Below are 24,436 nucleotides of genomic sequence, written 5' to 3' on the forward strand. Positions count from 1 at the left end.
GTTAAAATGTATTTTGGTTTTACTTGTATACTTTAATTAAGTATTTATCTTAAAACAAATACATAATTAAAGGTTTAAATTTTTTGTTTTTTTAAATATAATGCAACACCTCAGTTCATACTAGTATAGCAAGAGAAAACATTCTACTGCAGATTGAAGAATCTCTGCTGACAGTACCATAATGTTGGCCACAAAAAAAACTGACGTATCACTATAAATAACACTATTTGACAAAAAGGTTCAGGCATGCAATTAAATATAACTAAAAAAAGATGTTTTATGATTATAAATTGAAAGGTATGTACATTTTTCTTGTGTCTTCACTTTAAACATTTCATTGTTTTATACACTGATAACAGCTGCAGTTAGTAATATGATATAGAGAAAATGAAAATAAAGTTTAAATATTTCCCTTAAAAAGCTTTTGATATTCATTTAGGAGGTTTAAGAGTTATGCAAATGAGATTCAAAACTATAGGATGGAAAAAGTACTTTTTCTATATTTAAACACAAAAAATAACTGCTTTTGAACTACTAAGAGCTCAAATACCAACAATAAATAATTTTATTGGAAATGCTTTAAAATAATTTTATTCTTGTAATCTTTAAAAAAAATCTTACCAATTTTTAAGATACATTAAGATAGATCTTAGTATCAAATACTGTTTACACATGTATCATTTTCTGTATGAACTATGCCAAATGTACTTACTCATAACCTATGATAAAGATAGTCAAAAGAATTAATGGTGTTGACACATTTCCTTTCATTTTTAACAATAACAGAAACTAAAAAAGTAAATTTTGGTAGAGTAGAAGCCACCTTCATCTAATATAGTATTTTTCTAACAGTATTCGATCTTAGGAATGAATTACCTTCAGATGAAGTTAATTTAATGGATTTTAAAGGAAAGCTCAATAAATATTTAAATGGTAAGGGCTGGATTTGAGTTTGTTTCTTTCTTGTGTTTAATTTATTACATGGGGTAGCTTAGATGTACTGAAAAGTCCCTTGTCCTTTAATGTTATACCAAGAAATTTGGCATCAAAAAATACTCAGTACATAAAACTTTAACATCATGCAATATTTTTTATTCAAAAATAAATATTAAACAAATTGTTCAATACTCACTGTCACATGTCCACACTATAAATTATTCAGTTTACATTTTATTACTTTTACATAATGTCAACAGTGCTTAACCAACTAGAAGTTCAAACTTCACATACTGACAAGCAAGGACAATTCTACCTCTGTGATTTAGATAAATATATGAAGTAAATCTACCTTTGAAGGCCCTCCAAACTCACTTTTAAAGCCACTTATTTAATGAAGTCTAAATTGTCTTAAGTACATGTTTATAACCAATAAAACCAGCAGATTCTAAATCACCTAAATCAAAGGGTTTTTATCAATTATGGCAATTAAACTCAAAATTTACTACCAACTAAACAAATACTTGTAACCAACTTAATATTAATTAGAAAACCAGATAAATTACAACAGTTTTGTGATGTCTTATTTATGTGATTGATACTTTGTCTTTAAAGTATGTATTTAAAAGTACAAAAATTAATTTTTCTTCATCTCACTTTGAGTTTCAGTGCTTCCCCCACCTCATTGATTGTTTCTTAGCATCAAATACTAGAAATCAGTTTTTAATTAAGTATTTTATTTACTATTGTATGTTTCAAAAAACATTCTGTATTTGAGTAAATAGTAACAATAAATACATACATTAAAAATATTTTAGCAGAAATTCTATTGTCAGTCTCAGCTGTCACATTAAAGTCACAGCAGAGTAAAATAATTTTACAATTTATAATAGATATTAAACTACTTAAAAAATAAACTTCAAAATAGAAAATATCTTGTGTCACTAGGGGTTGTTAGCTACTTTTAAGTACCTAAATTAAAATTCCTAGTTTTAGTCAGTATACCATAACAAAGACTAACTTCAAGTAGCTGTGTTTTTCATGGCTTTCCCAAGTTATACCTAAATAAATTTTCACAAAAAAATGAGAATGTTAGGAATGTATAAACTACATAAGATAGTGTTTTGTAGTATTGTTTGTGATCATTTATTTATTTGACTGAATTTCTTTTGCAAGGACAGAGGTTGGGAGTTTATTAGGTCATCTCTTAAATAATGTCTAATTTTAGGTTCAAAAAATGAAAAAGTATTTCAAATGCTTTTAATGTTATTCAATCAGTAATGTATGTTCCATTATTATGAGTTACTTCCTCTCAACAATTCACAAACTTCTTAATGCCACTTCTATAAAAGTCTTGAGGTTTGGAGGAAAAGAATGTAGAGAGTTTTGACATGTGTTTCAAGCTCTTTTCCATCAAGATAGTTCTGCAAACTTCAGAATAGATGATAATCAGATGGGACAAGGCCTAGAGAAAAAGGAAGAACATTTTTCCCAGTTTAGCTCTAGAATCTTTGATGATGTGATCCTTGTTGTATGGAGCTGTACAATTTCGTGGTGTAACAACTCCTTTACAATTAATCAAAAGGAGACCATTTTTCTTTCAGTGCAACATTCAAGCACTAACTATTAACAATAAAAGTGTGATGTAATTGTTACATTGAGTGGCAGCAACTCAAACTGGATCACACCAACAATATCCCACCAAATGCTTAACAAGACTTTACTAGGGTAGAGGTTCATTTCAGACTATGCTTTGGCCAGTTTAACTGCACTGAGCAATTGTCTGCAGTGCTTAACATTTTTATAATATATACATTTGTCATCTCCAGTCACTAACCTGTTCAAGAAATGAGAGTTACGTTCATGAGTACAAAGAAGAGCAAATGTCCACAATTGCTCAAAGGTTGGCTTCTGACAAATCATGGAGGGGCCCATTTTCCAAGTTGTTACAGATGACAGTAAACTGTTGAATGGGTTGAATTAAGCTTCTGTGCTAGTTCTTCAACTGGTAGAGTACAATCTTCATCAAGCACAACCAGCAGCAAATCATTAAACTCAACAGGGTGACATGGTGAATTTCTTAAGCAGTAGTCACCTTATTTGAACTTTTGAAAACACCTTGACACTATTTCATTGAGACTCCTCACCATGTTTCATGTAGTTTTTGCTGCACTATTCCCTTTTTTTAAACTCAAAGAATTATATAACTAATGTGCCCCTCAGACACATCCATCTTCACAAGGTTTATTTGATTAATGATCTGAAAATGTTGAGTTGGGTTAGTTTCTTTCATTTGTCTGAACATTTTTATACATGTACTACTACATAAAGTTTTCTACAAAGACAGAAATGATGATGCACTTTCTGTATTACATTTTTTAACATTACTTATGGGATGACCTAATAGTAGACATTTTAGGGTGGTTTCATTTCTACTGTGGGAATTATAATAACTCCCTTTCCAGTTGGCTGCACACAGTGAAGGGCATTGGGAGTTGAAATGTATGGGAGTAGTCAGAACTCCATAACCTTAATTGATTTTCCAAGATTACTGGCTAGTTTAACATCAGCATTTGGATTCTGTCTGATAAATGAGTTATCCCCAATTTACTTTAAATCTTATCACAGCCACTATCTACTATGACTGATTACTGATCACCTATTAATACTATACAATACCATGAATTACATTAATTGTTAAAAGACAATTACATTAATCAATGTAGCATCAAAATTAATTAAAAACTCAAACTTTGTTGTAATTTCTTAACTACAAAAGGAAACTTGTCTCAATCTTCACCTCTGCATCACAAAGTATCTGCCCATTTTATCTTTCTTTCCTTCTTCTCCTTGATCTTCCAAATGTGGCACAAATTACTTATCCAATAGATATTGCTAAACAATAATCCAATTTCCTCCAAAGCTTATTGCTTTACTGAGATATAAATCAAAAACATCCCATGTTAGTATGCTTCTCAAACCAGATGTTCCTTTCCCAGAAACAGTGTTAAGGTTCACTCCCTGACCTACTGTTTTATTGTAAAAAAGCAGCACCTGTAAACAGACATGTTAAATAATAGGACCTATATATAAAAGCCACTAAAGGTAATCTCTAAATGATTCACATGGAAATGAAATCAAAGTATCCCATAAAGAATAGCAAGTGAATTTAATGCTGGGTGTAAAGAGTTAATGTACCATACAATAACAATACAAAATACTATGTCCCTACTTACCCTATCCTTATTGATCTGTCAGCCTGACATGCATTTTTGACTCTTACATCAAAGTCCATTTCTGTATATGGTGATGCTTCAGAAAGGAAAGCCTAAAAATTTAACTAAAACAGTCTTATAAACACGACACATTTTCCAAGAAGATACAAAATTAAGTTTCATCTCATTTGCTCTAAAAAGCAGATTGTAAATCAGAAAATTTTACAGTATACTTAATTTAACCATAAGTCCACAAGTGGCTTTTTTTGCACATTACATAACCTTTACAATTACATTCAACATTTACACAACTTTCACTATGTATGTCAAGTTTTGCTCAGACTGGGTCAAAAAGATATCCAAATTTCACAGATAAGTCTTTAGTAGACAAATTTTAAAGAATTTTTTAAATTTCTTTTGCACAACAGGCTTAATGTTTAAACAGTTTGAAAAAATTTCATGAAGACACTTAGTAAAAATCAAAGTTCTAGTATACATATCACCAGTTTGAAGTTATTCCAATGTATTGATCTTACTCAGTTAAAAGAAATACCAAATATATAAACTTTACTTCCTATAATAATTTTCCAATATAATAATAGGCACTAATTGTTGCAAATGAAGTCAAATTTACCTTATTACAATAAATACAAATCTAGACTTTATTAATCCTGGAGTCAAAGTAACCCTTTAATGACAAGAATGTTACTGTTGTATAATCTCTAGCTGCATGTTCACTATAGTACTTACTATCTTTGAAATTGTTGCCAGGAAATAAACACTTAAGATGTTAGAGTACTAATAAAATTAGTAAAAATGAGTTCATGTTAGTCTGCTGTGTTGACATTTGAACCAAGTACAGTTATTCACATTCAGAATTTGAATGTTTCACAGAAAACTACACAGTTTTGAATAACAAATATAATGCAGTAATAATTAGTTATGTATTTCCAAATATGAATGTAAATAAATCTTAATCATAAAACAGAACTTTGTCATCATTTTATTTTAAAACTCACATTTAAAGATTCAAAATGAATTAAAATGGCAGCCAATTCTCAGTTATTCCTTCGAAAACAGACACACATCAAAATGCAATGTTTCCAGTAAGCATGCATTCTCATTCACAATGCATGTTGGGAAAAGTTACATGAACTAGCATTAAAACAAAAATACAGTTTTGTTCCCATGTTATACACATACACTAAATTCTAGGTACATTTTTGGTGAAAAAATTAATATTACAAAATAGCCAGAATATTTAAAGACTTGACCTTAAATTTAAAAAAAAAAAAAAAAAAGAATCAGGACTGACAATATGAAGTTAAATGAACTGACTGGTCAGCTTCAACGAGAAGTGTAGGTATAAAACATTAATGTCTCAGCTACAATATATCTCTGGCCTCTAATAAATTTTAGACTATTATATTTACAAGATCATTAAATCAAAAAACTAATATCATGGTCAAATGACACTTATACAAGCTTTTGCATACTCATTTATATACTGGTTGTAGACAACACATCTCTTTCACCTGCAGATCTCTCTACCCCAAAGCTGTGCTGGGTCTTGTGTTTGGCCAACACTATGCCTACTGTCAGCACTGTCATGACTTCAGCTAACTTCTATAACTTTAGTTGTTGTACAAAGCCACCGTACGGTAGGCAAAAAAAAAGTTGAGACTACAGATAATGAATCCTACACTAATTACTTAACCAGATCAACCACCATACAAATTCAAACCAATAAATTCTGACCACAGTAATTCATTAACATCAACATCACACTCCTCTTAAAAATATTTGGCCATTAGGATATAGTTTAACTAGATAGTAGATACAGTGAGAATCTCATTAATCCACTCATGCACATCACTAATTAGATGAGGCATTGGGCCACCTTAAGAGAGTCAAAAAAAACTTTTCTTGCTTTACTGAGACTTAAAAAAAAATATATACATATACACACACATACATCTAACTTCTCTAACATTGCTACTGGACATACTTATACCTAATAGAAACAACAAATTCTAAACATAAAAGCAGACAACTTTATTCTAATAGAAAAATTCATTATTTAGTAATAAAATATTGAGGTGTTTAAACTAAAAACATTGCTCTGAACAGTAATGAGTTTTACCTATTAATTGTCTAGTTGAAAAGCCAGATGAATTAATAGTTTTGTAGTATTTTATTCCAGAACATTATATTTTTGGTATTCTAAAATACATATTCCAAAGCTACATTTTTTTTTACCAATAAACACAGTAAGAAAAAAAAACAGGCTGCCTAAACCATGCACCAAGTCCAAAAGCCTGAAGGTTAAAATACTCAATTTAGCAGGCATACATTTAAATAATGAAGTAAAACTTTAAACATTGTTTTATGTGTGTGTGTGTGTGTGTGTGTGTGTGTGTGTGTGTGTGTGTGTGTGTGTGTGTGTGTGTGTGTATTCATTATGCAAGTTGTGAAAGTTACAAAACTACAGCCATAAAATAAACTACAAGGATATATTTGCTAATTCATGGTTATCCTTACACACCCATGCATATATAGAAAAACATCTGCATCCTATAATAGTACTCTTGAGTACTAAAAAATACAATACACTATTGAGAACCCCATACAACCATCAAAAATATATTTTGTAGAAACATAGTATAAACTATTTATACTTTCAGAACTTAATAAAAGTTAACATTTATGATAAATGATATTCAATGTGAACCACAAGTTCAAAGAAAGATTTTTCAACTCAATTTACAATTTCTTAATTATTGTTTCTTAATCCTGTTAATAGTTGCATTTGGAGACTGCTGAAATAGCTCACAGATTTACCAAAAGAAAACTTTTTGTGGTGAAAGCCAGAAGGCAAGAAAGTGTCAAAGTTTAAATCACAAAAGCACACACTTTGAACAATTTCTTTAAGAAAAAAGTTTCTTATACAGCAAAACTTATGTTCATCCCCACATGAGTTACGGTAATAATATTCTGTACTGCACACCTAACTGAGTGAACCATTGCTTTATTACTTTGATAAACTTGCAATTCACCATGTATTTTACAGGTGAAAACATGAGAGCTACAATTAAAATTATAGTATTAAAAAAGAAATTTTACAATACTAGCATGTGGTTTATCTTTCTGTAGACAGTTTCCGATAGTTAAGACTTTAACTATAAATTTGTTAAACTTCATAAATGTATTATAAAACTAGTAAATTGAACATGAAAGGGTAATGTTTGATAAATATGAACAAGAAATAGTTAAAACATTTCAGTACTGTTAAGAAAAAGTATGTTAGAAAAACTATTTGTGTACATTTAAAATAAAATTGACTAAACTTACCAGAGGATAACTGACAATAATCCTATCCGATGCAGCATTTTCTATCATCATTTTCAAACTGTGCTTGCTACCACTTCATCTTCATTTCATAATAAACCTATTAGAACATGTATCACTTATTTTTAATCTTTGGAACATTAGGGTGTAAAAGATAAGTGGATGACACATTTATTGCATTTTTCTGCTTCTGTATTATTTGTAAAATATGCATATGTTGATTGATTGATTGATTTAGTGTTTTATGGCACAAAGCAACGAGGCTATCTGCGCCAAACATCCGTTAAAAATGTAAAAATAAAGTAAATGTAGTAAAAGACATAAATGGAAATGAAGCTAAAACAAAAAAGTATAAAACCAATGTTGACACCTAGTCTACAATGTTAAGAGAAAAAGCAGAGTATAAGAAGTTGTAAAGTATTTACTCTAGCAGAATGGTAATGATCATAACCCACCAGGAAGACTAACAGGCAAGTATAAAAACCACCGTCAGTCACCTGAAGTTGGTCTTTCCAGTCCTGGTTCCAGGTTGAGTCAATATGGCCAGTACTAAAAGGTATAGTAGTAAAAGTGTGAAATGATATGCAGCAAAAGTATAATAACAACTCGCCAGGACAACTAACGAGTAGTTCAAACAGCAGCGTTAGTCACCTGAAGTTGGCCTTTCCAGTCCTGGTGTCGAGTTATTTAATGTTATGGCCATTGTCCAATGTCAAATTGAATGAGAGAGATTAAACTGTAAAAAAGGAACCACAATTAAAAAGGTGTGATGAATAAATATGCAACACTTAAATGAGATTAAAAAGATTAATGGCCATTAAAAAATTAAAAACGTTATCAAGGTGGACAGAGTCAGCATTACCAATAACACTGTCCAATGTTACAGATTGACCCTGAGAAAAAATATGTTTAAAATATTGCCGTCGTTGAGAATTGTAATGATGGCAAGAAAGTAAAACGTGGCTGATAGTGATTTGAGTGTTACATAAACTACACACTGGTGCATCAGTTCCAGATAAAAGAAAACAATTAGTTAAAAAACTGTGACCAATGCGTAGCCTAGTGAGAACAACTTCCTCCTTCCGAACTTTACGGAAGCTAGATGGCCAAAGTCCAATATAGGGTTTGATTTGAAAAAGTTTGTTGTCGCGTTGCTCACTCCAAGTGGACTGCCAGCTGGCACGGAGTCGAGCCTTGAAGACAAGACCATAGTCCATGTACGGAATAGGCATAGAGGTGATGGTGCTGGAGCAAACACATTTTGTTGCCATGTCTGCAAGCTCATTCCCACGAATACCAACATGGCCTGGAATCCAGAAAAACTGGATTGAAGTAGCTGTTAATGAGAAATGGGCCAGTCGGTTTTGAATATCAGCGAGAATAGGATGTGAGCCAACGTGTAGCTATTCCAGGTCCAGTAGAGAGCTAAGCGAATCAGTATAAATAGTGCAGTTGGGGTACTGCTCAGCTGCAATATGATCCAGGGCAAGAGATATGGCATACAGTTCAGCAGTGAACACGGAAGCTGTAGAGGGGATTCTGCGTGCAACTACCGAACCACAGCAAACCATAGCAGAGCCCACTGAATTACCTGATTTGGAACCATCTGTATAAATGGAAACTGAATGATTGTTTGAAAGATATTCATTGAATAAAAGACGGTACTTCCAATCTGGAGTATCTGCCTTTTTTAGGTGACTGAAAGAAAAGTCACATTTGGGGACTGTAATAAGCCATGGTGGGATGGGCCGACCTGTGGAATCTGCAATGTTATCCAAGGACAGACCCAATTCATCCAATTGCGTCCGGATGCGAAGGCCAAATGGAGCAATGACAGATCGTCTGTTCTGAAAAAGTACTGTCCACCGAGAAAGGAAAACACATTTCCAGGTGGGATGCTTTGGTAAGGAATGAAGTTTCGAAGTATATTGTACAGATAGTTGCAAATGGCGAAGGTATAGAGATGGTTCATGAGATTCAATGTATATGCTTTGAACTGGAGAGGTACAGAAAGCCCCAGTGCAAAGTCGAAGTCCTTGGTGATGAAAGGTGTCCAGCATCTTTAAGGCCGAGGATCTGGCAGAGCCATTGACCATTGATCCATAGTCGAGTTTCGATCGAATAAGAGCACAATATACCTTTAACATTGAACAGCGATCTGCCCCCCAACTGGTAGAAGAGAGGGCACGGAGGATGTTCAGTGCTCTTGTGCATTTGACCCAAAGCTGCTTTAAGTGTGGTATAAAGGTCAGTTTACGATCAAAGATAAGCCCCAAGAACTTGGTCTCTGGGACCACTGGCAGCAAAACTTCACCGATATGAAGTTCAGGATCAGGGTGAATACCCCGTCGACGGCAAAAGTGCATGCATACGGTTTTAGAGAGAGAGAGAAATTAAAGCCGTTCGCCAGAGTCAACTTCCGTACACAATTGAGGGCAGTTTGTAGTTGCCGCTCAATATATCTCATGTTTGACGACTGACATGAGATGTGAAAGTCGTTGACATACAGCCCATTCGCAAGAGTGAGAGGGAGTTGTTCAGTGATGGCATTTATCTTTATAATGAAAAGTGTGACACTCAATACACAGCCTTGAGGGACTCCAAGTTCCTGTACAAAAGAACGGGGAAAGTGTCGAACCCACACGAACTTGGAATCTCCTGTCCATTAAAATTTTTTTAATAAACATGGGTAGATGGCCACGTAAACCATATGTATGGAGGTCTCGCAAAACGCCATACCTCCACGTTGTGTCGTAAGCCTTCTCAATGTCAAAGAATATTGATACAAGATGTTGGCGGTTAAGAAAGGCTTCTCTGATAGATGTTTCAAGACAAATTAGGTGGTCTGTGGTGGAGTGCTGTCGACGGAACCCACACTGGGTGGGCGAGAGGAGGTTGTTTGGTTCAAGGAACCAAACAAGACGAGCATTAACCATCCTTTCTAAGGTCTTACAGAGACAGCTCGTCAAAGCAATTGGACGGTAGTTTGAAGGAATCTTGGGATCTTTTCCTGGCTTAGAGAAAGGTAAAATAATAGCCTGGCACCAGGCATCAGGAAAAACATTCTCCTGCCAGATCTGGTTGAAGACAATCAGAAGGACATCAAGAGAAGCAGGAGATAGATGGTGCAGCATGTCATAATGAATATCATCAGGTCCAACAGACGTACTGGCAGACCGATGAAGGGCCATTTTCAGTTCCACCAGTTCCAGGAACAATTATAGTCAAAGAAACAGTCAGTTCAAAAGGAAAGAGGTGATTGCACTGCCAGAGTCTTGATGGCCAGGAAGATGGAGGAACAAGCAGAAGTGCCAGATACCCGGGCAAAAGCTTTCATCTAGAGTGTCAGCGATGCTCCAAACATCAGTCACCTCCTGACCATCAGAGAGTAAGATCGAGAGGGAAACAGAATTGTAGTGCCCATTAACCTTTCAAATCCTGTCCCATATGATCTTGGAACTAGTGGTAGAAGATATGCTAGTTGTGAACTTAATCCAAGATTCCTTCTGGCTTTGACGTCTTACCAACCTAGCACGTGCACGGGCCCGTTGGAAAGGAACACGGTTTGAAAGTGTGGGATATCTACAAAAAGTATCCCAGACCCGTTTTTGAGCCTTCCGTGCTATGTGGCAAGCAGGATTCCACCACGGACGAGGATATCGTGGAAAACGTGTCGAGGTTTTAGGAATACACTGAGCAGCTGCTTGTATAATACAATCAGTTACCACTGCTACACAGTTGTCTATTGATGGCTGATTTACGATGGCAGGATCAAGTTCCGCGAGAGCAGTGAAAGTGGACCAGTCTGCCTGATTTAGCTTCCCCCGGGGCACGCAGGTAGGGTGGCATCGACCACGGCAAGTCTCTCTCAAAAGGATCGGAAAATGATTACTGCCTAGTGGATTACTGTCAACCCTCCATGAAAAATGGGAGAGTAATGAAGGGGAGCAAACCGAGAGATCAATAGCGGTAAAGGACTGACTAGGTGCATGAAAGTGGAGGAACCAGTATTGAAAAGAGAAAGATTGTGATCAGAGAGCATCTGCTCTACAGATCGACCCCTCCCATCAATAACAGCACTTCCCCAGAGGGGATGATGTCCATTAAAATCCCCCAGGATTAGAAATGGAAACGGCAACTGTTCAACGAGAGCATCAAGGTCTGATTGATCATATGTCTCTCAAGGGGACAGGTACAGAGAACAAACAGTGATGGTATGACCCAAGGAAACACCAATAGCTATGGCCTCCAAGGGTGTGTTGAGTGACAAAGACAGGGTGGGCACATGCTGATCAACTAACAGTGCCACCCCTCCATGTACTCGACCATCACACAACCTGTCATTTCTGTACAGAGAAAACTGCCGAATGGAGACTGTATCAGCAGATTTGAGAAATGTTTCCTGTAGGGAAAGACAAACAGGATGGTAGGAAGCAATCAGCGTTTTGATATTATCCAGATTAGAACGTAAACCTCGACAGTTCCATTGTATCAAGGTGGCCATTTTTAAAAACGGTAGGTGAAGTGGCTGGGGAACCCTTCGGTTTACGACCACGTTTTTTTTCTTTACTGTCTTTAGTCGGAGGAGGTCTATCAACCTCCATGGATCCTGCCCTGGGTCGAGTGGGCAGCTTTTTGTTATTGGAAGGTGAATCCAGTGACTGAGGACGTGAACAAATAATTGTTTTGTCTCTTGTAGTGGGAGAAAAAGATGTATCAGAAGAAATGCCTGTATTTGAAACTGAAGGACGTGGATCTTGAGGTTTGTTGGAAGGTATGTGAGGAACAGAGATGGGTGTGGAAGTCGATTCATCAACCTTTTTAACCACGGAGGTCAAAAGGCTTTTCATTTGTTTTGAAAATGATTCTCTTGGAGGCACAGAGAGATCTGTCTGCACTCCCACTGTAGTTGTGGAATGAAGTGCAGCAGCATATGTCCGAGATGGAGTGGTGGATAGCAATTTCCGAGCCTCAGGATAATTAATGTTATGTATCGTTTTCAAACGCTGCACCTCTTTTTCCTCCAACCATTTTGGGCAAGAATGAAAGTAAGAGGAGTAAGAACCATTGCAGTTGATGCAATGTGGGTTCATGTCACAGTCATAGGCATCGTGGTCCTTGCCTCCACAACGAGCACGTCAGTGAGCCACGACAAGATGTCTTTGAGTGGCCGAATCTCTGACATTGGAAACATCGAAGAGGGTTTGGAATGTATGGCCGAACTCTGCAAATGAGATAACCTGCCTTGATGGTGGCAGGTGCACGTGGTGAAGTAAATGTTAAAACAAGGGTATCTGTTGGCAGTGTAACTCCATCTTTGCGAGTGGAGATGCCCCTCGCTGCAGAAACTCCTTGAATGGAGAGACCAGCGAGAATCTCTGACTCGGAAACGTTCTTCAAATCCCTTTCACCAATAACTCCTCGTGAAGAATTCAAAGTAGCATGAGGTGTAACCTCAATAGATATATCCCCAATTGCCTTTGAATGCAAGAGGAGTTCACTGTGTTGGGATATGGATGTTTCAACCAATATGTCACCAGATCGAAGCTTCTTTACTGACTTTGGAGAGCCAGCAAGTCCCTCTAGTCCCTTCTGAATACAAAAAGGGGACATTTGCCCTAAAGGTTTTTCCGAAAGAGAATGTAATATAAGAAAATGAGGTACATGTGTTACTGATGTTGAAGATTGCTGTTCTGAGTCTTCAAGACGTGGTCGCTACCCATTGACTGTTTTTTCACAATTTTATTTAAATTTTTTGGAGGATCCATAGGAAAAGGAAAAAATTTCGGTACCCACTGACCCCACCCACCATGGAGCCCTACAAGGGAACGCACTACAAAGTCATGCAAGGACAATGCAGCAACGCCAGGGTTTCATGAGCACTATATCCAAACACCAGCATCAGGTACAATGTCCACAACACCCATTGAGAACTTCCAACACTAGTACTTGGTTGACTCTAGCCCATGTGAACCAGCCGATTGATCCAAGGGGGGCCACCCAAAGGCTGCCCGTCTACAGGAATTCGAGGCCAAAGTGGTGTGTTAGGATTGGACCCCTCAACCACCAGGATCCACTCCTCCCCTTCACGGGTCACCACGCACGGCAAACACGTGGGTGGATGTTTAGATCCCAGAGAAGGTAACCAGACAGAACAGAACCTTCCCTGGGAAGTCCCCTCACCACGTACAGGAATCCACACCGAGGGGATATGCATATGTCGTTCAAAAGAAAGTAAGCTACATCACTGTGGTCTAATATTTACTTAACATACAAAAACATGTTAGTTACACATTAAAGGATTGGTCTATAAAACTCAAACAGTGCTTGCTAAATGCTTTAATCCATTCACTGTGGCTACAATACACATTTCCCATAGTACTTTAGAAGTGATCTCAACAGGAACCCTGGACTCGAAAATCTTCTCTATGGTTATCCATTTGGCCATTCTCTCACCTACATACTTCCAAGAATTACCATGAAGATGATATTTGAATTATATTGCCAATCCCTCTGAATTCTATAAACCACATTTTTTAGTACAACATATGACCATTCCCAACACCTGCCTATCTTTATTCAGGAATTATAAGCCATACCATATCAATGTAAAATATCTCAGTCTCATCAGCATTATCATAGCAGCTTTTCATTTCAATCAATAGTAAATTTTAGATTTATCCCAGTAAAGTCATGTACAATATCAATGATGTTCCTTAGTCCATTTGCACGTTCATTGTAAGACTACTGAGTGACTGTTCTCTGGTTGCAAGTACAGAATGTCTAATGGCATTACGTTCTCTCCTAAAGATCAGTATGATAGTGCATTGTCTGCAGCTTCACATAATATTGTTTGATAACTCAGAAAGGCACAAGACAACTTTGATCCAATGTTTCCTGATGCTCATCCACAAACATGCAACTGATTTAACAGTACGAGGTTGTATCTATTCATTATGTCATCAGAAGATAAACGAACTTGCTCTAGACGTTTTGCTTCCAAGAAGCTGACATTTCTGAAAACAAGGCTGACTAAATTTTCCACTTATGCAATGAGGAAAGTTCCACAGCCATGTTAAATCTTGAATTGAATTTGTCAGTTTCCTAGCTTGTTTTCCTTCCCAGTTACAAACAGCATGTTTACTCTCAACAGTTAGCCTGTAGAAAAGAACTAAGCACAACAACGTTCTCAAGTGGTGCTCCAACACAATACTGCTATAGTTACTTCTTTAGTAGCCCTTCTCTCTCTCCCTCTTTCTTTATCAATTAATTTGTGTAGGGAATAAGATATCATACAATGATTTTACAAAATCCTCATCTCCTGCTGGTTGTGCTTTGGTGGTGGCCAGTTCTGGACAAATTCATTCTTCAACTAGCCTGTATACCTCTCTATTGACCATTTATGCCATAATAAACCACACTTTAGGGAATTCAGATTAAGGTTTCCTTAATCCATCATAAGCATTATCAAATGCCTTCTCATATGTAATAGTGTCAATCAATTGGATGAGTGCAACATTGCAGGATAGTTCAGACAGAAAACATTTCAATAATAATGCAAGATAGTAGTTGCATTACCCAAATCAATGAGTAACACAAAAACTCAACTCATGGCCATTATTAAAACTACAGATGATTTTAGTTCTCTACTTACAAAGTTCATTACAACTATATAGCACATATTTAATACTTTGTAAAACTGAAGAAGACATAAGAAATTTGAAACAGTGTTCTGTTCTTTAAAATTTTAAAACCCGTACTGACCATCTTGAGAATGCATTCTTACTTCAAGCAAGTTTCTCATCATCATGAAGGCAAAACAACTCTGAAGAAAACTTTTAAAATCTTGTTCAAGGCTAGTATTGAACACAAGCTAAGAATAAGGGAAATCTTAATTAATAGACCCAAACAGAGGAAAAATGAAAAAACCAGTGCAATATTTTCATTACTAAAGTTAGATGGTATCTAATCACTTTACTATGTAATTATGTTGCATATTCCATGTAAATGCTTTCAAGGTAATTCATCTATTGGTCTACAACAGAATTAACAACCTACATACAATTTTTGAATTTATAAAATAACCTTCCTTTCTTTCCTAATTTTCTAACAAAAAGAAAAACAGCATTTCTATTTACATACACCCTAAACATTTAAGCATTTCTATTTGCATGCTCTATCAACTGGCTTGAATGTGATATCAAAATTATGTTAATATCACTCTGTCTTTTAAACCCTGTTGCACAATGATTTTATTAACCTTGACAGGATGTTGATAAGTGCCAATAAAAGACCAGATTACTTCTGTAATCAATACATTAAAATTTCCAAATCAACTGAAAAAATGTCATAGCATATACTCAATCAAATTCAACATACTCAATGAAATTTCTCCAGATTATTTTCATACGAGGAGAATAGCTCTTCCTTCACCCCACTGTGATGTTCAAATGTAGGTCTTCTGTATATAATCATATTTTATACTGAATCCTAAAATTAATACGAAAAATGGGACCCAAGTTCAAGATTTGATAAAACTGACATGGCTCTAAACTATTATCTTTCTAACACCAGTATTAAATAATACTTAACTGGGTGATTAACTTATGCCTTACGGAATGAGTTTGCCGCCGGTACTGACAGTAGAGAACACCGGAACTTCACAGGGCTTTCAAGTTGAGGATTTATAATTACATTTTAAATAAAAGACAGGATTGTTTTCGAAAAAGATGAGTGTACAGGGAAAGGCTTGAAATTAAATTAAGCTGAATTTCAAGTTCAAATGAAACAATAAAGAAATAAATCGGTGAACTTTTTATTATTACTCAATAACTAATACGTCATCCACTTAGATAAACCTAACCTTTTCTTTCGAATATTATTCTTCAAACTTTCTAAGCTTACTTACCATATATGAAAAAAAAACAACAATTATTTCATCTTTATGTTTCAAAATTCCGTCCAGTACAAATACCAGATCAGTCTTATTAAATACTTATGTCACAGAAACATTTGTAACGGTAATTGCACATGCGCAAAACATCACGTGACAAAAATTAATTCTTCAGCTTTCGAAAGAGCCGGCGTAGTCACGTGCTCAGTTTTTTAAGTTTGATATTGGGCCAAGTAGTACAAACATGAGCGTAAATACTTAAAAAAAAAAGAATCAAAATAGACCTTTTTCTTTAGAAAAACTTGTACTATTTCTTCCTCTCGATTTGCAGCTTCTTTGTGAGGTAAACTGTACTACTTGCAGAAACAACTAAAGAAAAATTATCTGATTGGTCGTGTGTTAGTTACTGATCAGCAGAAGAGGATGCAAGTCAAAATGATTAAGTTTTTTTTTAAAAAAAAGCCCTTTTCTAATGAAAAACTCTTCTCTTTTTATATTTGATAGCTTCTCTATTTTCTTTTTTCTTAATTATCACGATAACTTATTACAAGTAATTACACGTGTAAACCTTAAACTTAAAGCATAAACAATGACAAGTTAAATAAATTCGTATTATTTGCTCTAAATAAGACAGTATATTTTGAAAAATATCAAAAATAGTGCTTCGAAATTCAGGTTATTCCTATTACTCTTACACGTTACCATGAGTACAGCGGTATGTCTCCGGATTACAACGCTCAAATCAGGAGTTCGATCCCCTCGGTGAGCTGAGCAGATAGCCCGATGTGGTTTTGCTATGAGAAAAACATTCTAAAACACACATTACCATAATGACAATCGTCGCCATCGCCAGAAAAGAAATTTCTGGGAGAAGTTTATTTGTTTGTTTTCGAATTGCACACAGAACTATCTACGCTAACCATCCCTAATTTAGCAATGTAAGACTAGAAGGAAGACAGCTGGTCTTCACCACCTATTGGGCTATTCTTTTAACAACGAATAGTGAGCTTGACCGCAAACATTACCATAACGCCCCCACAGCTGAATGGACGAGTATATTTGGTGTGATGGGGATTCGAATTTGCGATCCTCAGATTACGACTCGAGCGCTCCAACCAACAGACCATGCCGGTCCTTTTGGGAGAAAAGGGTTTGGTTTTCATTTGTTTTGAATTTCGTGCAAAACTGCTGGAGGGCTACCTGCGCTAGCCGTCCCTAATTTAGCAGTGTAAGGCTAGAGGGAAGACAGCTAGTCATCACCACCCACCACCAACTCTTGGGGTACTCTTTTACCAACGAATAGTAGGATTGACTGTGACATTATAATGCCGCTATGGCTGAAAGGGCGAGCATGTTTGATGCGACAGGGATTCGAAGACCCTCGAATTTCGAGTCAAGTGCCTAAACCGCCTGGAGAGGAGAGATTCTGTTCATGTATGTAAACATGTTATGAAAATAATTCAACGATGATAAAGTTGTGTGAAATAAGAATTGTTGAAAATTTGCAAAATAAATTTGATACTATGTACACTCGTTTCTTTATTTAAGTGTGCGTATAAATCACAATCATACCAATGTAAATCCGTTTCTACCAATAAATTTTATAAAACAATTTAGATATTTGAATAGTTTAGTTTCAGTACCATATTGTACTGAATAGAACTGGCTAAAAGCATTAAGTGTTAACAAATGGCTTCAGACTGCTGAAATGTACATAGTTGCTCTAGCATATAAATGAAAAGATGAAAAAGTTACCTTAGACAAAATGTTAATTTAAAGTATGTCATTTGTCTGGTCACTGTGGCATAAAATTTTAAATTCTATGATTTTAAATTGTTGTAGTATAATACCTCCATGTTATCACACCCATTGATGTAACTTCTTATTATATATCATTTACTATTTATTTTCTCTCGATTGTACGTAAATTCAAACATTGGTAAAACAAAACACCACTTAAAAACTAGATTTTGTGAACATTTAGAAGTATCTAAGAGAATTGACCGACCACTACTTAAACTCAACCATTTATTCATTTGTTCACATTCTAAAGCCCCACGTCACAATATTTCATATAACGATTTCTTTGTTATTACTCGCTCTCCAGTGGCACAGCACACAGCAGTATGTCTGTGAACTCACATCGATGGAATCTGTGTTTTGATACCCGTAATGGGCAGAGCACAGGTAGTCCTTTGTGTAGCTTTGTGCTTAATTCCAAATAATCACTGAATCGACTATCATCACATGATCTTCAGACCTTGAAATCTATGTTAACCGCCAGATTCTATACGACTTTAGTTCTAAAATTATTCTAAATTTACGCATTCAAAAGTCAGCTGTTTTGTAACATATATATAGCCCTTTGTTGTTGGTTTTGTTATCCTTCTCTTTATCACTTCTTTTAATAACTAAGCAAACTAATGATTATGATATAGTTTTAGTTAATAATTATCTTGGTAACACGATTTTCAAATTTCGCTGAAGATGGAAAAAGTGTATTCTGATATGTTTGAACCTTGTAAATAAAATATTTTGTGCTTTACCAACCGTTTTTATCTTTTTTATTAAACAGTTTTATTAGTGTATGATTTTTAGTTTTGTCGTTAAGCGCGGAGCTGCATATGTGGATATCCGTGCACTGCCTATTGCAGTTATTAAAACCCGAATTTAAATTCTGAGCACTCAGATTTGTCGCTGAACCAACAGAGAGAAAAAAAGTTTATTTGTGTGTTTTTAGCGAAAAGCTACACAATAGACAATTTGCACTCTATCTAAAATGGAAATCCAATCTAGAATTTTAGTGATTTAATTCTATAAATTTATCGATGGGCTACTAGGAAACCTGTATTTATTATTCTAACCAGATATTTTAATTATGCTCATAATACTTTCTTAATAGAATATTAACTTTAGTCAAATTCGTTTAGGCTTACAAGTTATTTATGTAATTAAAACTTTACGGTGAAACGTCTGATTTTTTCTTTTTATAGTCTTCTAAGAATGACTCATAATAACATTCTACACAACATAAACTCTTATTGCACATTTTAATGCCAGCAGACGTGGTTTTTTCTCTCTCTCTCTTGTGTGTCATCATAACTCGATGTGTGTATGAAAATATTGATAATGTAGTATTCCCAGATATATTGGTAATTTCTAGGTAAGGATAATATCCGCTCCAATGAAAGGTTCGGAAGAATTCCAGTATGATAGAATGACGAAAAGAAACAGCTTACAAGAAGAATAATATCTACTCTAGTGCGAGGTTCAGCAGAAGTGTAGTTTCAGTGAAGTGAAAAAAATGAGTTTGTGTGTGGGTTTTCTTACAGCAAAGCCACATCTGGCTATCTGCTGTGTTCAGTGAGGGGAAACGAACTCCTGATTTTAGCGTTGTAAATCTGAAGACTACCTCTGTACCAGCAGGGGATGGAGAATAAAAAAGAGTTGCCGTAAGTTTCATAAATTAAAAAAAAAAAACGTTATTATTTATTGGGGAGAATTCCCACAAGATAAAGTCAGTTCGGTCAGTAGACGTGTACACTGGCAAAGGATGGTGGCTCTTTTCTCTGAGATGTTAAAAAAGCCAAAGTCGGGAGAAAATCTATAGATAAGACTGAGGGATCCAACCATTTTATATTTATACAAATAAGGTCAAACCTCTCAAATTATCCTTCTCACCTATGTCATCTGGTTACCTCGTTAGCAAATATACAGACGACAAAATTTTAAACATTTCTAAATCTCTACACGACTTTTATAAACAGAGTACACATTACTACGGGTAACATTTTCCCTAAGAAAATCCATAAATACTAGTGTGTGAATAACAGAAGAAAAGGTCACTGTGTTAAAAAATGGTTATATACACATTATAAGCTCAACACGTGTGTGTGTAAAAACAATAGTGCTCACCCTTCTAAAATAAAAAATCAAATAAACAGTATTCAACTGGTATTTCAGTCAATTTAATCATTATAAATTTTAAAGTTCTCTTTTAGACCGTGTTATAGCAAGTGTCATTATTTTTCGCCAATGTTCAATTCCGTGATTATAGATTTTAAAACTTTTGTCTTTACATGCACATCGTTGATTGGTCTCTATCATATTCTTAAAAACATTTGATCTTAACTAGTATATTGGTTCACTTATTCAGAAACTGTTGATTATTGTTTTATTCTCGAAATATTCGTGCCCACCGCCTGTGGCCACGTATTGAGAAACACTTTGTTCAGTCTGTCATAGGTTTATCTGGTTATTGAAGGGCATCTTTCTTTCATTTTGAGCTATATAAGGATTCAAATGTAATTAAAAGAATATTGTTCTTATAACATAATTAATAGTTAGTATGCTAAAGGGGACGGTTATCATATATTCAAAACAAGTGAAATATATATACAAAAGTATTTACACTATAGATTATCGCAGCTGTATCCAGAGATTTAAATAATTGTCTTTTTCATCAAACTACACACAGGTTTGCTGGTTAATTTACTTTAGATCCCAATTGACAAAACAAATCATTCTTCTCTACCATATTATTACAATACATTCTGCGATTATTACATTTAAAAAGTCGTAATTATACACACTTTGTGACTAAATTTACTGTCGACCAGTGTAACTTCCCTTTTTTTTACTTTTACTTCCACTAAACTACTTAATTTGGCAGCTCATATAGGTATTGCTCGAATGAGACCTAGAACGTTTTACAAACTATGAGACGTTATGATTCAGAAGGTTTTAATGACGTGACTTAAATTCATAGCAGTTGAATACACAGCAAATGAATTGCGTATAGTTACGTAAGCAAACTTGCGATAAATTATCTCTTCTAAAAGTACAAAATTTAACACTCGCATTTTATATCTAAATCATAACTCTTGTATCGAATTTAAATAAAACGTCGTTTATATCTAACAATATCAAGAAAAATAATTTTTATACTGCATACAAGGACAGTTTTCAGTTGATGCACAAAATATCCTCTTCTGGTGTTTCCAACATTTGCAGTTCCCTTGTTCTTCTCTCATTACACAGAGCATCTGGTAGGACTTCACATTAACAGAATCTCTGGTAGTAGTTTCGATCTTGTGTTGCACAAGGCCTGTCTTGTCTGGTCTATCTGTGAAGATATCTGCATACTGGCACAATAGCTGTTGTAGGTCTTTCTTCTGCTTGCCACTCAGTTCTTCACTTATGTTGATGCTTTTGTATTTCATCACTACCCAGCAGTCTTAAATCTGATAAGTCTTCAACTTCTATGATAAAGTCATTATATTCTAGTTCTGTGTTTATGACTATCTCACCTGCCTTGTCTCTCTATAAGGTCTTCTTCCCTCTAGAAATCTTCAGTAGACTAATGTGCTGAATCTTTGTATTTCCATTCACTTTCACCTCATAGTCTATTCTGTTGACCACTTTCTGTTCTTCAAAAAATCTTCTATACTGTAGTATGAGTTTAATATTTTTCTAGGTAGCAGAACCAAGGCCTTCTGTCCGACCCTGTAATATCAGTAATTAGCTTTCTTGTCAAAGAAGTGCTTCTGACTGCCTTAAACTGCGTACAAGCTTTCTTGAGCAAGTTAAAAGTCTTTTACAGTTAGTTTCTGAGGCATAAATACATAATAGTATGTGTTATTTACTTCTGCTTCTTCTTATTCTGTTTACAGCTCTTTTAGTATGTGCAACGGGCATTGCACTGTTATTCAATACAATAACTCAAAGTATGAACATCATGTACTTGCTTGTGGCACTTCTCAATAAGCAAATAATACTGTCTACAGATACCTGTCCCAGTCACGTGGTTTCTCTTGGCACATCTTTTTCAGCCTACTCTTTAAGACTGTAATGACTTTTTCACAAAGTTCATTATATCTGGGGTTGTACAGAGTGGTAAAGAGTTGCCTAGTGCTGATGAGTCTGCACAGTTCTTGCATCAGTTCTGAGGTAAATTGGGTACGTCTGTCACTCAAGACTTCTTTCAGAAAGCCTACTCTGCAGAACATTCACAGAAGGATTTCTACTTCTCTCTCCGTCTCTATCTTTAGGAGTACAACAACTTCTGAATAATGTTGAACATAGTCGGCTACTGTAACCACATACTAGTTGTCAGAAACAAGTGCTAGTGGTCTAAGCGAATTCTCTGTTGAATGGCTCTTCTGTGAGAAGCATCTCGCCTACTGGAACCTTGTCAATCTTCTCTCTATGTACTATTCTTTCATAGATGTCATGTGACCTGCCAAATCTGGTCATATCTCTGATGACGCCGGCCAGTGAAAGTTGTCGGTGATTCTATATGATGTTTTATTTGCTCATAGGTGTCATCTGACAAATGACTTATGAGCCAGCTTTAATATATGAGTGTGATATTCTGCTGGTGCTTTGGTATTGGCACCTTGTTATATCTAGTTCAGTACTCCCTTATGGTCCTCTATTTAACACTCCTACGAAAAGACGTTTCTAGTCCTGATTTCTCCAAGCCCGTTCCCCTGGCTGTGGTTTCGCTAGATAGTAGATAGGGACAGTGGGAATCTCGTTAATCCATTCATTAATGGATTTAAATGGCATTTTCATTTAAATACAAAATTATTAGCCTAATATTAATAACCTTTCAAGTTGCTCTGGGGCCTATTAGGCCCCACTTTTCGTAGGAGTGTTAAATTCCCTTTCCTTTTATCTTGTTTTTCAATTTCTTCCTGGCACTATCACAAAGTTTCTGCAGTGAAAAGTTTTTCTTTTGTGTTGTTTTAAGTTTCTATAGACCTGCACTTTTTTGAGACTTGAAGGGGCTTGATGCCTTGCTTGGATTCCTCTTCATGAGATTTAGTAATGACTGCGCACACTTCTCCAGTCTTCTTTCTGTCTGATTTCTTCAAACTTCTACTATTTGGAATATTTCCAATTACTAAGTCACAGTTGTGCGCCTTCATGCACATGGCCTTAATATTCCTCACATAATATGGAGTGTCTTGTTAAGAGGACGCTCTTCCATCAATCAGCACACAAAATTGCACTTTGCCTATCATCTGGTAATCAGATACTAGAGTGGTTCTCACTGCTGCACTACTGCACCCAGTGTCTCTTAGTGTTTTCACGTTCTTATTTCTGACATACCATTCACCTACTTGCATGTTGTGATTTGTTGACACCTCTTGATATTTGTCACATGCTCTAATCGCTGCTACTGCTGTTGACCCATTTGCTAATTTGAACTGGTCATCAGTCATGCACTGTTTAATACTGGAAATAGTACTTCCTTCTTATGGCGAATCTAACATCTTGTTTACATTCTGTTTTCCTAACAGCGGCATCTATTGCCATAGTCAGTCTTTTCTTGTTTCTTGCCAGCACCATCTCTATAGATAGCTCCAACTGTTTTACATTGAGCTTTCTGCTGTTGTTCGTTGGTGACAGACTTGCACTCTTTCACATTACACCCCATTTTAAAACAAATATAGCGTCTTTTCTTCATTCTGACTGTTGGCCTCTTGCCACCTTTGCTTGTACCCTGTTTCTGGTCAGCCACCTCTGCTTTCAACTTTTACCTGTTATTCTTGGACTTGCCAGTTACACTCTCTTTATCGGCTTTTATATAAAGTTTCTCCAGTTTTATCATCTTTTCCACATCTTTTGATATTCTGTCGTTTACGAACAGTGAACACAAACCTACAAAATGGGCTATTTATGTTCTGCCCACAACGGGTATCGACACTCGGTTTCTAGCGTTGTAAGTCCATAGACACATCGCTGTGCCACTGGGGGCACTGTTATGAAGTATATGTAGCTGCAAATATGCAGTATGGCTTAAACTAACCTTACAAATATTTAATTAATGAAATCTGACTATGTAAACTTGTCTATTCTCTTGGCTGTAATTGCAGAACTTTAAAGGTTGGTCCAACAAGGCTTGGTTTTGACTCCCCCTTTGGAAAACCTCGGTCTTATTTATCCAATCCTTCATACCTACTTTATTCCAAAACATGGCTAGGCGATTAAGTAACTTGACTCGCAATCTGAGGGTGACGAGTTCAAAACCCAGTCC

General features: G+C 35.5%; 1 protein-coding gene across 8 annotated transcripts in view; it reads right to left on the bottom strand.

The window, feature by feature from the left end:
* LOC143255584 (ras-related protein Rab-34-like) overlaps positions 1-16,540 on the bottom strand; it is a 49,540-nt gene extending 33,000 nt beyond the window's left edge. For 4 of the 8 annotated variants that reach the window (XR_013030731.1, XR_013030728.1, XM_076511459.1 and 1 more), the window contains exons 1-3: positions 16,408-16,540; positions 7,503-7,599; positions 4,173-4,264 (exon numbers count right to left, since the gene is read on the bottom strand). Coding sequence is in view for 2 of the 8 variants with exons in the window: in XM_076511459.1 (XP_076367574.1) it covers positions 4,173-4,264; positions 7,503-7,553 (143 nt within the window). In the remaining 6 variants the exon portion in view is untranslated. Of the gene's footprint in view, positions 1-4,172; positions 4,277-7,502; positions 7,600-15,878; positions 15,996-16,407 lie in introns of those variants that run through there. The other 4 variants (XR_013030729.1, XR_013030732.1, XR_013030733.1 and 1 more) reach the window with 4 other exon arrangements.
* Positions 16,541-24,436: the final 7,896 nt, after the last annotated feature.

This window comes from Tachypleus tridentatus, chromosome 7 (genome assembly GCF_004210375.1).
Source record: "Tachypleus tridentatus isolate NWPU-2018 chromosome 7, ASM421037v1, whole genome shotgun sequence".
Lineage (NCBI taxonomy): Eukaryota > Metazoa > Arthropoda > Merostomata > Xiphosura > Limulidae > Tachypleus > Tachypleus tridentatus.